Raw genomic sequence first — 17,382 nt, 5'->3', positions numbered from 1 at the left:
ACTTCAAGTGGCCATCGCAACGCTCTAAGAGACATGTCTCGCAGAATTGGGAACTCTACGTGAAAGGGACTATACCTTCTTCTGGCAGGGGAAGGGCTCTGACGAGACCAGAGAGCATGGTGTCGGCTTTGCCATGAAGAACTTGCTGCTGAAGATGGTAGAGCCTAGCGAGAAAGGGACAGAGTGAATTTTCTCACTTCGACTCCACACATCCGACAGGCCTGTCAACCTTGTCAGCGTCTATACCCCAACCCTCTACTCTACACAAGATGCAAAGGATGAGTTCTACGACCAGCTCTCGATGATCATACAGGAGATCTCAAGTCAGGAACAGTTGTTGCTACTTGGTGACTTCAACGCCAGAGTGGGTGCCGACCAGGACTCCTGGCCAAGCTGCCTGGGGCAAATTGTGTGTCACCAACACCTACTTCCGGACCAAAGCTCAGCGCAAAGTGTCTTGGCAGCATCCTCGCTCCAAACACTGGCACCAGCTAGACCTGATAATCACAAGACACCATCACCTGAGAAACGTGCTCATGACTCGCTCCTTTCAGAGTGCCGACTGCGACACGGATCACTCTCTGGTTTGCTGCAAGATCAGACTTCGGCCGAAGAAGATGCACTACTCCAAGCCTCCAGGCAAGCAGCGCATCGATGCCAGTAAGACACAACACCCAGACAAAGCTGCAGAGTTCATCAAGTCACTGGAGGATGCTCTCCTTGCAGACCCACCAGAAGGAGATGCTCAGCAGAGATGGGACTCTCTCAGGGACACTATCCACAGCACTGAATTCAAGGCCTTCGAGAAGAAACGGGGCAAGACACAGGACTGGTTTGAAGCCAGCTCAAGTAAGCTCACCGCTGTCATCGAGGTGAAGCGTGGTGCACCACTAGAGCACAAACAGCACCCCACCCAGGCAACACCGCAAGTGCTAAGACAGCAAGAAGCAAGGCCCAGGTAACAGCCAGACGCTGTGCAAATGACTACTGGCTACAACTATGTGAAAGCATTCAGTCATTATTTGACACAGGCAACATCCGAGGGGATCAAGAAAACCATCGGGCCAACCCAGAGCAAGACAACATCATTGAAAATCATGACAGGCGAGACCATCAATGACAAAGGCAAGCAGATGGAGAGATGGGTGGAGCATTACTCTGAACTCTTTTCCAGAGAAAACAGCATCTCGGACAGCGCGCTAGACACCGTGGAATGCCTGCCTGTCATGGAGGAACTTGATGCATTGCCAACTGCTGAAGGGCTGAGTAAAGCCATCGACAGCCTGCCCACTGGGAAGGCACCAGGATTGGATGGCATTCCACCAGAGGCCATCAAATGCGCAAAGGGCGTCCTGCTAAACCACCTGCACGAACTACTGTGCCAGTGCTGGAAGAGGGAGCAGTGCCGCAAGACATGAGAGACTGCAACATTGTCACCATATATAAGAACAAAGGGGACAAAAGCGACTGTAACAACTACAGGGGAATCTCCTTGCTGAGCATTGTTGGGAAGGTCTTCGCCCGCATGGTCCTGAACAGACTGCAGAAAAAAATAACTGAAAGGGCATATTCCAAGTCTCCTTGCGGTTTCAGGTCAGAACGCTCCACAACCGACATGACCTTCTCCCTTCGACAGCTACAAGAGAAATGCAGGGAGCAAAGACAACCACTCTACGTCGCTTTCATTGATCTTACGAAGGCCTTCGATCTTGTGAGCATAGACGGCCTGTTCAAAATCCTCGCCAGAAATGGTTGTCCCTCGAGGCTTCTCAGGATAGTTCAGTCATTCCACACAGACATGAAGGGCATCATTCAGTTCGACGGCTCTTTTTCGGAGGCCTTCAACATCCGCAGCAGTGTGAACCAGGGCTGTGTGCTTGCCCCCACTTTGTTTGGCATCTTCTTCGCAGTCATGCTGAAGCACGCCTTTGGAGCATCAACTGATGGTGTCTACCTCCACACCAGATCGGACGGGAGGCTGTTCAGTCTGTCCTGGCTGAGGGCAAAAACCAAGGTTTGTGAAGTACTCATCAGGGACATGTTGTTTGCAGACGACGTGGCATTGGCAACACACTCTGAAGAGCCTCATGGAGAGCTTCTTAAGAGCCTGCTAGGACTTCAGCTTGACCATCAGCCTGAAGACGACCAACGTGTTGGGCCAAGGTGTTGAGCACCCCACTGCCATTACCATCAACAACTACGAGTTAGAGGTAGTTCACGAGTTTACATACCTTGGCTCCACCATCATGGACAGCCTCTCCCTCGATCCCAAGATCAACAGACAAATCAGATGAGCAGCCTCAACATTCAGCAGGCTGACAGAGAGAGTCTGGGAGAACAGAAAGCTGACGACGCACACCAGGGTTGCAGTCTACAGGGCCTGCGTCCTCAGCACGCTGCTATACGGCAGCGAGACCTGGAGCCTCTACTACAGACAAGAGTGGCGTCTCAACGCCTTCCACCTCCACAGCCTGAGACGCATCCTGGACATCACATGGACTGACCGAGTCACCAACAATGAGGTACTGGCCCGCACCCAGATACCCAGCCTCTTCATCCTGCTCCAACAACGCCGTCTCTGCTGGCTGGGCCACATACACCGCATGTCAGATGGGAGGATCCCCGAAAGACCTGCTGTACAGGGAACTAGCCTCCAGCAAAAGAGCACAAGGGCAGCCCCATCTTCGTTTCAAAGACGTTTGCAAGAGAGACATGAAGTCACTGAAAATGAACGCCGAGAGGTGGGAGGACATCGCAAGCGATCGCTCTCGCTGGAGGCTGGAACTACGCAGAGGTCTAAAAAGAGAAGAGAAGCTGAGGCTTGCTGCTGAAGAAAAGCGCACTCATCGGGAAAAACAGCACCAAGACAACAATGGAGGCAGCGCCTTCAAGTGCAGTCGCTGCAGCCGAGACTGTCACTCCTGTTTGAGCCTCTACAGCCACAACAGACGCTGCTCTGTGAACCCAGACTGAAGCAAGACTTTACAGGCACAGATCCATGGTCTCGCGAGACTAATGGATGCCACCACCATGTAAATGCATTTTGTATTATGGTGAAACAATAATTAAAGTTCAGTATTTAATGTGAATTCTTCAATTGACCTTTTGCAGTATATAATAGATTTAAGGATATTTATAAATTGCTGATCAAATCATAACCAAATTATTTCATCAAAATCTGCTCACCATCAAGGATGTTAAGTGCCCAGAGAGAATGCTGAAGAGATTTACTGATGTACTTGAAGATCTAAGGATAAGGATAATCCAGGTGATTAAAAGTACATCTAGGTATATTAATGGGATCAGACTTATTGAAAACATAGTTTGGGGTGGTTAACAACACCAGGAAGTACTGATCTGTTTTCCATTTATATACAGTGTTTACATTTTCAGTTTTAATAATTAAATGATTTTCATTGCAGAGCCAGAGCCAGCATTTATCAATAAAGGATCAGTTCAAAAGGAGGTGAAGGTTCAAGCCTCAGAAAATGCTGTTCTTAGCTGTGAAGTAACGCACGTCAAAGCTGAGGTCAGATGGTCCAAGAGTGGAAAAGTTCTCACTGATAGCTCAAAAGTTAAACTTGTTTCCGAAGGCAAAGTTCGAAAACTAATTATTCAGAATGCAGAGCCGAAGGACACAGGCAATTATATCTGTGAAATAGCTGGAGAGAAATTGATTTTCCATATTGAGGTTAAAGGTTAGTATTCATTGTTAGTAGTTCACTGTTTTAATTTTACAGTTTCTAAAGGGAGTTTGAGAAGTTAATTCTCTTGGAACGCTTTTCTAACAGAAATTTTCTCACTTTCAATTGTGGTGTCTTGGCTGAAAGTATGTAGAAACTACATTTCAGTGTGCACAGGAGCAGTCATTTAGGAGTATCTTGGAGACATTTCTAAACATAACTTTAATTTTAAGATGCTTGCAAGATTAATATGCTTTCCCTGCCATATAAACCATGAATTTAGCTGTAGGCTTTTTCTACAGGGAATGAGATTTAGAGATTAAATCCTTTGCCTTGTTTTTATTTTCTCTCAGCTCATTTTAATTGGGTCCACTTCTCAATGACATGGATATCTTCCTTCTATTAAGTGCCAGCTCTATTTTGTTAAGCTGAGAGTTATATCATCATCCAAAATGCTGGAGGAATTGAGCAGGCTGGGCAGTATCTATGGAAATCAATAAACTGCTAACTTTTTGGGCTGAGACCGTTTATCTCCCCCTCACCACCTTATTCTGGCATTTTCCACTTCTTTCCAGTACTGATGAAGGGTCTCAGCTGAAGTGACCACTTTTTTCCCCTTCTCATAGATGCTGCCTGACCTGTTGCATTTTGAGTGTGCTGCTCTAGGTTTCCAGCATCTGCAGGATCTCTTGTGCTTATAATTACATCATCATCATCTCTTTTAAAAAGCACTTATAATTCAGCTTTACAGATTTTCTAATTTTTTGCTCATGTAGTTCAGTGGTTCCATTTAATATCATAGAATGTGTACAGTGTACAACCTGAAATACTTGTTCTTCGCAGACATTTATGAAAACAGAAGAGTGCCCCAAAGAATGAGTGACAGTAAAAATGTTAGATCCCCAAAGCTCCCCCACTCCCCCTCCCACACACAAGCAGCAGCAAAGCAACGACCCTCCCCCACATACTTCAGCAAAAATGTCATCAGCGCCCTCCACCCACCAAGCAAGCAACAGAAAAGCCCCCAAGAAAGACGGTGATCTGCAGAACAACAAAAACTAGTAGTTCACCCAACAATCCCACAGGCTCTCTCTGCGTCCTAAATAAAGGAACAGAGAGGTGTCACCCTTTCACAGCGAGGGGGGAGACAAACAACAAAGACAAACAATGCAAATGCTGGAGGAACTCAGTAGGCCAGGCAGCATCTATGGAAAGGAGTACAGTGGACGTATTGGGCCGAAACCCTTCTTCAGGACTGGAGGAAAAACGCTGAGGAGTAGATTTAAAAGATGGAAGGGGAGGGAGAAGCACAAGATGATAGGTGAAACCTGAAGGTGGGGAGGGATGAAGTAAATATAAGGTTTTGTTCCTCCGGCCTAAGTGTGGTCTCTTCATGACAGTGGAGGAGGCCATGGATGGACATATGGGAATGGGAAGTGGAATTAAAATGGGTGGCAACTGGGAGATTCCACTATTTCTGGTGGACAGAGTGTAGATGCTCGGTGAAGAGGTCTCCCAATTTACTTCGGGTCTCACCGATATACAGGAGGCTACACCGGGAGCACCAAACACAGTATATGACCCCAACAGACTCACAGGTGAAGTGTTGCTTCACTTATCTCGAAAAGGAGAAGGAGGGATATTAAAGGTGGAAATTAAACTGTTTAAGCTTCAAGAAGTCGCTATCGAGCCCCATTGTAGCTCCTCCCCTTGTCAAGCTTTTGATAATAAATTTTCAATAACAGCAAGGGTCAAAAGAGAGTTATCTGGCTTGTATCAGATGTTACAAATCTTGATCTAAGTTCACAAAATGCTGGGGGATCTCAGCAAGTCAGGCAGCATTTATGATAGGGAATAAATAGTCAATGTTTTGGGTTGTGACCCTTCATCAGGACTTGTAATGAAGGAAATTTCCTGAAAAGTTCCTGATGAATGGTCACAGCTGAAACATCAACTCTTTATCTCCTCCATAAATGCTACCTCCAGCATAGGTTATCAGGCACTTCAGAGGCACACACAACAGAGGATGTTTGGTATCTGAAATGAGCTGTCTGAGGAAGTAGAAACACAGAAAACCTACAGCACAATACAGGCCCTTTGGCCCACAAAGTTGTGCTGAATATGTCCCTACCTTAGAAATTACTAGGCTTACCCATAGCCCTGTATTTTTCTAAGCTCCATGTACCTATCTAGAAGTCTCTTAAAAGACCCTATCGTATCGGCCTCCACCACTGTTGCCAGCAGCCCATTCCACGCACTCACCACTCTCTGAGTAAAAAAAACTTGCCCCTGATATCTCCTCTGTACCTACTCCCAAGCACCTTAAACCTGTGTCCTCTTGTGGCAACCATTTCAGCCCTGGGAAAAAGCCTTTGATTATCCACACGATCAATGCCTCTCATCATCTTATACACCTCTATCAGGTCACCTCTCATCCTCTGTCACTCCAAGGAGAAAAGGCCAAGTTCACTCAACCTGTTTTCATAAGGCATGCTCCCCAATCCAGGCAACATCCTTGTAAATCTCCTCTGCACACTTCCTATGGCTTTCACATCCTTCCTGTAGTGAGGCAACCAGAACTGAGCACAGTACTCTTAAGTGGGGTCTGACCAGGATCCTATATAGCAACATTACCTCTCGGCTCCTTAAATTCAATTGCACAATTAATGAAGGCCAATACACCATATGCTTTCTTAACCACAGAGTCCACCTACGCAGCTGCTTTGAGCGTCCTATGGACTTGGACCCCAAGATCCCTCTGATCCTCCACACTGCCAAGAGTCTTACCGTTAATACTATATTCTGCCATCATATGCCACCTACCAAAATGAATCACTTCACACTTACCTTATGGGTTGAACTCCATCTGCCACTTCTCAGCCCAGTTTTGCATCCCATCAATGTCCCGCTGTAACCTCTGACAGCCCTCCACACTATCCACAACACCTCCAACCTTTGTGTCATCAGCAAACTTATTAACCCATCACTCCACTTCCTCATACAGGTCATTTATAAAAATCATGAAGAGTAAGGGTCCCAGAACAGATTGCTGAGGCACACCACTGGTCACCGACCTCCGTGCAGAATATGACCTGTCTACAACCTCTCTTTGCCTTCTGTGGGCAAGCCAGTTCTGGATCCACAAAGCAATGTCACCTTGGATCCCATGCTTCCTTACTTTCTCAATAAGCCTTGCATGGAGTACCTTATCAAATGCCTTGCTGAAATCCATATACACTACATCTATTGCTCTTCCTTCATCAATTTGTTTAGTCACATCCTCAAAAAATTCAGTCAGGCTTGTAAGGCTCGGCCTGCCCTTATCAAAGCCATGCTGACTATTCCTAATCATAATATACCTTTTCCAAATGTTCATAAATCCTGCCTCTCAGGATCTCCTCCATCAACTTACCAACCATGAAGTAGGACTAGCTGGGCTATAATTTCCTGGGCTATCTCTCCTCCCTTTCTTGAATAAAGGAACTACATCTGCAACCCTCCAATCCTCCAGAACCTCTCCGGTCCCCATTGATGATTCAAAGATCATCGACAGAGGTTTAGCAATCTCCCCCCTCGCCTCCCACAGTAGCCTGGGGTACATCTCATCTGGTCCTGGCGACTTATCCAACTTGATGCTTTCCAAAAGCTCCAGCACATCCTCTTTCTTAATATCTACATGCTCAAGCTTTTCAGTCTGCTGCAAGTCAGCACTACAATCACCAAGATCCTTTTCCATAGTGAATACTGAAGTAAAGTATTCATTAAGTACCTCTGCTATTTCCTCTGGTTCCATACGCACTTTCCCACTGTTACACTTGATAGGTCCTATCCTTTAACGTCTTATCCTCTTGCTTTTCATATACTTGTAGAATGCCTTGGGGTTTTCCTTGATCCTGCCCACCAAGGCCTTCTTATGGCCCCTTCTGGCTGTCCTAATTTCCTTTTTAAGCTCCTTCCTATTAGCCTTATAATCTTCCAGATCTCTAACATTACCTAGCTTTCTGAACCTTTTGTAAACTTTCCTTTTCTTCTTGACTAGATTTATTACAGCCTTTGTACGCCATGGTTCCTGTACCGTACCATAACTTCCCTGTCTCATTGGAACGTACCTATGTAGAACTCCACACAAATATCAATGGACAATAGATAATAGGTGCTGGAGTAGGCCATTCGGCCCTTCAAGCCAGCACCACCACTTACTGAGATCATGGCTGATCATCCACAATCAGTACCCCGTTCCTGCCTTCTCCCCATATCCCTTGACTCCGCTATCTTTAAGGGCTCCATCTAACTCTCTGTTGAAAGCATCCAGAAAATTGGCCTCCACTGCCTTCTGAGGCAGAGCATTCCACAGATCCATAATCCACAGATCCATAACTCTCTGGGTGAAAAAGTTTTTCCTCAACTCCTTTCTAAATAGCCTACCCCTTATTCTTAAACTATGGCCTCTGGTTCTGGACTCCCCCAACATCAGGAACATGCTTCTTGCCTCTAGTGTGTCCAATCCCTTAATAATCTTATATGTTTCAATCAGATCCCCTCTCATCCTTCTAAATTCCAGTGTATACAAGCCCAGTCGCTCCAGTCTTTCAACATATGACAGTCCCGCCATCCTGGGAATTAACCTCGTGAACCTACGCTGCACTCCTTCAATAGCAAGAATGTCCTTCCTCAAAATTGTTGTCCAAAACTGCATGCAATACTCCAGGTGTGGTCTCATCAGGGCCTTGAACAACTGAAGAAGGACCTCTTTGCTCCTATATTCAACTCCCCTTGTTATGAAGGCCATTAGTTTTCTTCACTGCCTGCTGTACCTGCATGCTTACTTTCAGTGACTGACGAACAAGGACACCTAGATCTTGTTGTACTTCCCCTTTTCCTAACTTGACACCATTCAGATGGTAATCTGCCTTCCTGTTCTTGCCACCAAAGTGGATAACCTCACACTTATCCACATCTGCCCATTCACCCAACCTGTCCAAGTCACCCTGCATTCTCATAACATCCTCCTCACATTTCACACTTCCACCCAGCTTTGTGTCATCTGCAAATTTGCTAATGTTACTTCTAATCCCTTCCTCTAAATCATTAATGTATATTGTAAGTAGCTGCAGTCCCAGCACCGAGCCTTGTGGCACCCCACTAGTCACCACCTGCCATTCTGAAGAGGACCCATTAATCGCTACTCTTCGTTTTCTGTCAGCCAGCCAATTTTCAATCCATGTCCGTACCCTACCCCCAATACTATGTGCTCTAATTTTGCCCACTAATCTCCTATGTGGGACCTTATCAAAGGCTTTCTGAAAGTCCAGGTACACTACATCCACTAGCTCTCCCTTGTCCATTTTCATAGTTACATCCTCAAAAAATTTCAGAAGATTAGTCAAGCATGATTTCCCCTTTGTAAATCCATGCTGACTCGGACCGATCCTGTTACTGCTATCCAGATGTGTCATAATTTCATCTTTTATTATTGACTCCAGTATCTTCCCCACCACTGATGTCAGGCTAACTGGTCATAATTCCCTGTTTTCTCTCTCCCGCCTTTCTTAAAAAGTGGGATAACATTAGCTACCCTCCAATCCACAGGAACTGATCCTGAATCTATAGAACATTGAAAAATGATCACCAATGCGTCCACGATTTCTAGAGCCACCTCCTTTAAGTACCCTTGGATGCAGACCATCTGGCCCTGGAGATTTATCAGCTTCAGTCCCATCAGTCTATCCAACACCATATTCTGCCTAATGTGAATTTCCTTCCATTCCTCCGTTACCCTAGGACCTCTGGCCACTATCCCCTGAACATTTGCCACATTTTTTCCGTACTTTTCCCTGAGAACATCTGTTTCCAATCTAAGCTTCCAATTTCCTGCCTGATAGCCTCATAATTCCCCTTACTCCAATTAAACACTTTTCTAACTTGTCTGTTCCTATCTCTCTCCAATGCTATTGTAAAGGAGATAGAATTAAGATCACTATCTCCAAAATGCTCTCCCACTGAGAGATCTGACACATGACCAGGTTCATTTCCCAATACCAAATCAAATGCAGGCTCTCCTTTTGTAGGCTTATCTACATATTGTGTAAAGAAACCTTCCTGAACACATCTAACAAACTCCACCTCATCTAAACCCCTTGCTCTAGGGGGATGCCAATGGATATTTGGGAAATTAAAATCTCCCATCATGACAAGTCTGTTATTATTACACCTCTGCAGTATCTGTTTCCCTATCTACTCCTTGATGTCCCTGTTACTATTGGGCGGCCTACAAAAAACACCCAGTAAAGTTAATGACTCCTTCCTTTTCTTAACCTCCACCCACAGAGACTCCGTAGACAATCCCTCCATGACGTCCACCTTTTCTGTAGCCGTGACACTATCTCTGATCAACAATGTCACCTCTTTTGCCTCCCTCCCTGTCCTTTCTGAAACATCTAAAGCCAGGCACTCGGAGTAACCATTCCTGTCCCTGAGCCATCCAAGTCTCTGTAATGGCCACCACATCGTAGCTCCAAGTACTGATCCACGCTCTAAGCTCATTTGCTTTGTTCACAATACTCCTTGCATTAAAATAGACACTTCAAACCGTTCGTTTGAGCACATCCCTTCTCTATCACTTGCCTATCCTCCCTCACACACTGTCTCCAAGCTTTCTCTCTTTGTGAGCCAACCGCCTCTTTCTCCTGTCTCTTCAGTTCGGTTTCCCACCCCCCAACAATTCTAGTTTAGACTCTCCCCAGCAGCAGACCTCCCCACCAGGATATTGGCCCCCCTGGGATTCAAGTCCAACCCGTCCTTTTTGTACAGGTCACACCTGCCCCAAAAGAGGTCCCAATGATCCAGAAATCTGAGTCCTTGCCCCCTGCTCCAATACCTCAGCCACACATTTATCCTCCATCTCATTCTAATCCTATACTTACTGTAGCATGGCGTAGGCAGTAATCCCGAGATTACTACTTTGCGGTCCTGCTTCTCAACTTCCTTCCTAACTCCCTGTAGTCTTTTTTTCAGGGCCCCTCCCACTGCAGGGTATCTTGGACGCGATCTGAAACATCCCAGACCCTGGCACCTGGGAGGGTAACTACCATCCGAGTTTCTTTCCTGCGTCCACAGAATCGCCTGTCTGACCCCCTAACTATAGAATCCCTAATCACTACTGCCGCCTTCTTCCTTTCCCTACCCTTCTGAGCCCCAGGGCCGGACTCTGTGCCAGAAGCACGGCCACTGTTGCTTCCCCCAAGAAGGCTGCCCCCCAAAACAGTACTCAAACAGGAGTACTTATTGTCAAGGGGTACAGCCATAGGTGTACTCTCTAGTACCTGTCTCTTCCCCTTCCCTCTCCTGACTGTTACCCACTTGCCTGTCTCCCGTGGCCCTGGTGTGACCACCTGCCTGTAACTCCTTTCTATCACGTCCTCGCCCTCCCTGATCAGTCGAAGGTCATCGACTAACGCGGTCCCTTAGGAGCTGCAGTTCGACACACAGGGTGCAGATATGGCCGTCCAGGAGGCTGGGAGACTCCAGGACCTCCCACATATGACAACGAGCACAAAGAACCGTTTGTGATAGAGTTAGATACATTTACAGCATTTAAAAAACATTCAGACACGTTCATGGATAGCAAATGCTTAGGTGGATTTAGGCCAAATGCGGGCAATTTGGTCAGCATGGACAAGCTAGGTCAAAGCACCGGACTCCCTATTTTGTAACTCGGTGACTGAGTATAATACTATAATAAAAGTGCTCCAAAACATATTTGGATATAAATTCAATGTTAGATAGAGGAAGAGACAGAAAACTGAAGAAGTTTGGAGATGACAATCTGGAAATTCGACCTATGTGGTTGGAAAATGCAGCTACTGATTGTGAGGCAAAGGAAGGAGGAATGTAGAAAATGGTGGAATTGGAGGATCAGAGTGTGAGGGTTGGAGGAGGGTAGAAAAGATGTGATTCTGGTGGGAATTAAACATGAGCAAAATACTTAATTCTGACTCATTGAGTATGCCCGCAGGAAAATACTTAATTCTGACTCATTGAGTATGCCCGCAGGAAAATGAATCTCAGGGTTGTATATGGTGACATATTTATATTTTTAATAATAAAAATGTACTGAGTATTCCTGCGGGCATACTCAGCAATTCTGACTCATTGTTCTTTTGCTCCTTTGATTGATAATGTTTGTGTTACATCACTGGAATTGGTGGCAAGTTCCGTGGCAGCACAGAAGTCAGGTAGTGAAACATCTTTATCATATATCTGACTTTCCATTTTAATGAAAGGTCACAGGAATAAGGAGGAGATGGTTACAAAGCTGGTGGGTGTCCATGTAACCTGTATCCACGAATTCCAACTCCACAATTTTTTTTACTTATTGCAATATTATTAAACTCTTAAGTAATTGAATTTATTAAAAATTGCATGACTTTATTAGGAGAACAGTAATTAGCACTTACTAGAATTATATTTTTCTTGCAGAATTACCTATATTGTTCACAAAGAAGCTACAAAACGTAAATGTACTGTGTAATGCTACAGCTGTATTTACATGTGAATTAAATCAAGCAAAGGCTGATGTCTTGTGGCGACGAAATGGAATAGAAATCAACCCAAGCCTCAGAATAAAAATAAAGGCGGATGGTCAGAAACGAAGTTTGACCATTTCCAAAGTAACTGTTGAGGATGAGGGGGAATATCTCTGTGAATCTAAGGACGATATTACCACTGCTAAACTAACCACCAAGGGTAATGCTTTGTACCATATTTCAGTTAATTTCTTATGTCTCAGTTGAAGTTCAGTGGTTTTAGCTACTGAATCTCCCTTCTGAGATTCAGTGGCTAAATCTAAGATTTCATAATTGTTTAACATCAAGATCATGAACTATTTTCCTTGCTCACAGTTATTTAATGACTAAATTCTGAATTTTGAAGAATAATCATTTAATAATTTTTTGAGGGTTTTAGAAAGGAAGTCTGCTCTGCCATTTCATCATAATCAATTCACTTTTCCTCTCAGCCCCAATCTCCTGCCTTTTCCTCCTGTATCCCTTCATGCCCTGACCAATCAAGAATCAGAATCAGGTTTATTATCACTGGCATGTGATGTGAAATTTGTTAACTTGGCATCAGCAGTTCAGTACAATACGTAATATAGAAGAGGGAGAAAAATAGATAAATAATAATATTAATAAATTATTAAGTAAATCAATCACAGTATACATATATTGAATAGATTAAAAAAACACGCAAAAAAACAGAAATAGTGTATATTTTAAAAAGTGAGGTAGTGTCCAAGGGTTCAATGTCCTTTAGGAATCAGATGGCAGAGGAGAAGAAGTTGTTCCTGAATCACTGAGCGTGTGCCTTTAGGCTTCTGTACCTCCTACCTGATGGTAACTGTGAGAAAAGAGCATGCCCTGGGTACTGGAAGTCCTTAATAATGGATGCTGCCTTTCTGAGACACCGCTCCCTAGAGGTGTCCTGGGTACTTTGTAGGTTGGTACCCAAGATGGAGCTGACTAGATTTACAACCCTCTGCAGCTTCTTTTGGTCCTGTGCAGTAGTTCTCCCCCCTCCCCCAACCATACCAGACAGTGATGCAACCTGTTAGAATGCTCTCCATGATACACTTATATCAGTTTTTGGGTGTAATCTATCAACCTCTGCCTTAAATATACATAAAGCCTGTGGCAAGGAATTCCACGGACTCACCACTCACAGGCTAAAGAAATTCATCCTCATCTCCGTTCTGAGGCTGTGTCCTCTGGTCTTAGACTCTCGCACCATAGGAAACATCCTCTCCACATTCACTCTCTCAAGGCTTTTCTCCATTCGATAGGTTTCAATCAGGTCACCCCTCATTCCTTCAAATTCTAGTCAACAAAGGCGCAGTGCCTTCAAATGCTCTTAATATGTCAAGCCATTCAATCCTGGAATCATTGTTATGAACCCCCTTTGAACCCTTTCCAGTTTCAGTACATCCTTTCTAACATAAGGGGCACAAAATTGCTCACAAGTGAGGCCTCAGCAGTTCTTTATAAAGTCCCAACATTGCATCCTTGCTTTTATATTCTGGTCCTCTTGAAATGAATGCTAAATCACATTTGCTATCCTCACCAGAGACTCAACCCGCAAAGTAACCTTTAGAGAATCCTGCACAATGACTCTTAAGTCCCTTTGCACCTCAGTTTTTTGTATTTTTTTCTCTATTTAGAAAGTAGCCAGCCCTTTCGTTTCTTCTACCAAAGTGCATAACCGTACACTTCCCAACACTGTATTCCATCTGCCATTTCTTTGACCATTCTCCAAATCTGTCTGTCCTTCTGTCACCTCTCTACTTCCTCAGAACTACCTGCCTTTCCACCTTTCTTCATATTGTCTGCAAACTGCAACAAATCCATCAATTCTGTCATCCAAATCATTGACATATAATGTAAAAAGAATTGGTTCCAACACTAGTCACCAGCAGCCAACCAGAAAAGGCTCCCTTTATTTCCACTCTTTGCCTCCTACTAAACAGCCACTGCTTTATCCATGTTAGAATTTTTCCTCTAATACCATGGGCTCGTAGCTTGTTAAGTAGCCTCACATGTGGCACCTTCTGAAAATCGAAGTACACAACATCTACCGATTCTCTTTTATTTATCCTGCTTGTTATTTCTTCAAAGAATTCGAACAAATTTGTCAGGTGTCTCCAAGTACCCTGAGACCTCATCTTTAATAATCGACTCCAACATCTCCCCAACCACTGAGGTCAGACTAACTGGCCTTTAGCTTCTTTTCTTCAGACTCTCTCCCTTCTTGAAGAGTGGAATGACATTTGTAATTTTCCAGTCTTCCGGAACCATTCCAGAATCTAGTGATTCTTGATAGATCATTACTAGTCCCTCCACGATCTCTTCAGCCACCTCTTTTAGAACTCTGGGGCGTACACCATCTGGTTCAGGTGACTCATTTACCTTCAGAGCTTTCAGTTTCCCAAGAACCTTCTCTCTAGTTATGGCAACTTCACACACTTCATGCCCCCGACACCTGGAATTTCCACCATCATGCTAGTATCTTCCACAGTGAAGACTCGTGCAAAATAGTTCCTCAGTTCATTTGTTATTTCATGGCCCCCCATTACTATCTCCCCAGCATCGTTTTCCAGTGGTCTGATATCCACTGTCATCTCTCTTTTACACTTTATATACCTGAAGAAACTTCAGAAACTTTATGCATCTGAAAGCATTTAAGCATGGGTAAAATTAAATCGATACCTAACTTTAAGGCTCTTTATCTTGTTATTTCACGTTCTCATATTTATTGCTATGTATATATTTTTATTTATATTTGCGGTTGCACAGTTTGTTGTCTTCTGCACTCTAGTTGATCTTCCATTGATCCTATTATAGTTACTATTCTATAGATTTGCTGAGTATGCCTGCAGGAAAATGAATCTCAGGGTTGTATATGGTGACATATTTATATTTTTAATAATAAAAATGTACTTAGAACTTTGAATGATACTTTAAAATAGAACATTCCTAGAGTATCTCAATAGGATGCAATGTAATTCTTTTTTGTGTTTTTTTTCCCAAATTAAGACTTATTTATCAATGAAAACTGCTAATAATGTGTATTATCAGTGTGTATTAGTAGCTAAAAGGTAACTTCAGTTAATTCTCAATGTGCTTTTTGTTTTATTTCCCATAGTTCCAAAGATTATTAAATTTGTAGATGAGCTTCACAGTTTAGTAGCTGTAGAAGGAGAAGATGCTGAATTTAAATGTACTGTGTCTCATGAGGAAGCTACAGTGACCTGGTATAAAAATGGCATCAAAATTGAGTCAAGTGAAAAATACATAATATCACGTGAAAGAATGAACCACAATCTGACCATCAGAAGTCTTACAGTAGAGGATGCATGTGAAATTACTGCACAAGTTGAAAATGTAAAAACAACAGCTAACCTTCAAGTTCAAGGTGAGAAAACAAACATAATATTTTAGCAAGTACCCTCAGTGATGTGCAACGAAAATAAAATGATAATTTTAGGCCAACCTAACAAAAATATTGATTAATTGAAACATTCGGGAAGAATACAGATGGTAAAATACCTATATATTCAGTCAATTAATAGCATCTGTAAACTTGGTGGAAATAAATTGGATTTGAAAGTAATACAAAGACAAGTGATTATTCCTAAATGACCACAATCTTAACCAGTGTTTAGACATGTTGAGCTCCCGCTTTAGCAAAAATTCTGCTGTTGCTAAGAAGATATCACTTTAATCCAGTTATCACTTTAATACTATGGAAGTGAAGAGAATAGGTTCAGAAGGTGCTTTGGAAACCAAAATTACCATATTCTAATTTCTAAATGAGCTGATCAAATCAGATATACATACAATGAAAATCCTTCATGAAGTGTTAACCATATAACAATTACAGCACGAAAACAGGCCATCTCAGCCTTTCTTGTCCATGCTGAACTCTTACTCTCACCTAGTCCCACCGACCTGCACTCAGCCCATAACCCTCCATTCCTTTCCTGTCCATATATCTATCCAATTTAACTTTAAATGACAACACCAAACCTGCCTCAACCACTTCTGCTGAAAGCTCATTCCACACAGCTACCACTCTCTGAGTAAAGAAATTCCCCCTCATGTTACCCCTAAACTTTTTGCCCTTGAACTCTCAACTCATGTCCTCTTATTTGAATCTCCCCCACTCTCAATGGAAAAAGCCTATCCACATCAACTCTATCTATCCCCCTCATAATTTTAAATACAGTACCTCTATCAAGTCCCCCCCTCAACCTTCTATGCTCCAAAGAATAAAGACCCAACTTGTTCAACTTTTCTCTGTAACTTAGGAGATGAAACCCAAGCAACATTCTAGTAAATCTCCTCTGTACTCTCTCAATTTTATTGAAATCTTTCCTATAATTCGGTGACCAGAACTGTACACAATACTCCAAATTTGGCCTTACCAGTACCTTATACAATTTCAACATTACATCCCAACTCCTATACTCAATGCTCTGATTTATAAAGGCCGGCATACCAAAAGCTTTCTTCACCACCCTATCCACATGAGATTCCACCTTCAGGGAACTATGTACCATTATTCCTAGATCCCTCTGTTCTACTGCATTCTTCAGTGCCCTACCATTTACCATGTATGTCCTATTTTGATTAGTCCTACCAAAATGTAGCACCTCACATTTATCAGTATTAAACTCCATCTGCCATATATAACCATATAACAATTACAGCACAGAAACAGGCCATCTCGGCCCTTCTAGTTCGTGCCGAACTCTTACCCTATCCTATTCCCACCGACCTGCACTCAGCCCAGAACCCTCCATACCTTTCCTGTCCATATATCTATCCAACTTAACTTTAAACGACAACATAGAACCTGCCTCAACCACTTCTGCTGGAAGCTCATTCCACACAGCTACCACTCTCTGAGTAAAGAAGTTCCCCCTCATGTTACCCCTAAACTTTTGTCCTCTAATCCTCAACCCATGCCCTCCCAATGGAAAAAGTCTAATCACGTCAACTCTATCAATCCCCTTCATAATTTTAAACACCTCTATTAAGTCTCCCCTCAACCTTCTACGCTCCAAAGAATAAAGACCTAACTTGTTCAACCTTTCTCTGTAACTTAGGAGATGAAACCCAGGCAACATTTTAGTAAACCTCCTCTG

General features: G+C 43.5%; 1 protein-coding gene across 1 annotated transcript in view; it reads left to right on the top strand.

Annotated features, from left to right (window-relative positions):
* obscnb (obscurin, cytoskeletal calmodulin and titin-interacting RhoGEF b) overlaps positions 1 to 17,382 on the top strand; it is a 598,125-nt gene that overhangs the window by 72,224 nt on the left and 508,519 nt on the right. Inside the window, exons 14-16 of the mRNA XM_072254438.1 lie at positions 3,423 to 3,698; positions 12,162 to 12,428; positions 15,378 to 15,647. Of these exons, the coding sequence (XP_072110539.1) occupies positions 3,423 to 3,698; positions 12,162 to 12,428; positions 15,378 to 15,647 (813 nt within the window). The remainder of the gene's footprint in view (positions 1 to 3,422; positions 3,699 to 12,161; positions 12,429 to 15,377; positions 15,648 to 17,382) is intronic.

The sequence above is a fragment of the Mobula birostris genome, chromosome 3 (genome assembly GCF_030028105.1).
Source record: "Mobula birostris isolate sMobBir1 chromosome 3, sMobBir1.hap1, whole genome shotgun sequence".
Taxonomy (NCBI): domain Eukaryota; kingdom Metazoa; phylum Chordata; class Chondrichthyes; order Myliobatiformes; family Myliobatidae; genus Mobula; species Mobula birostris.
The sequence above is the reverse complement of the archived record's forward strand: the minus strand, read 5'-3'. Positions and strand labels throughout refer to the sequence as shown.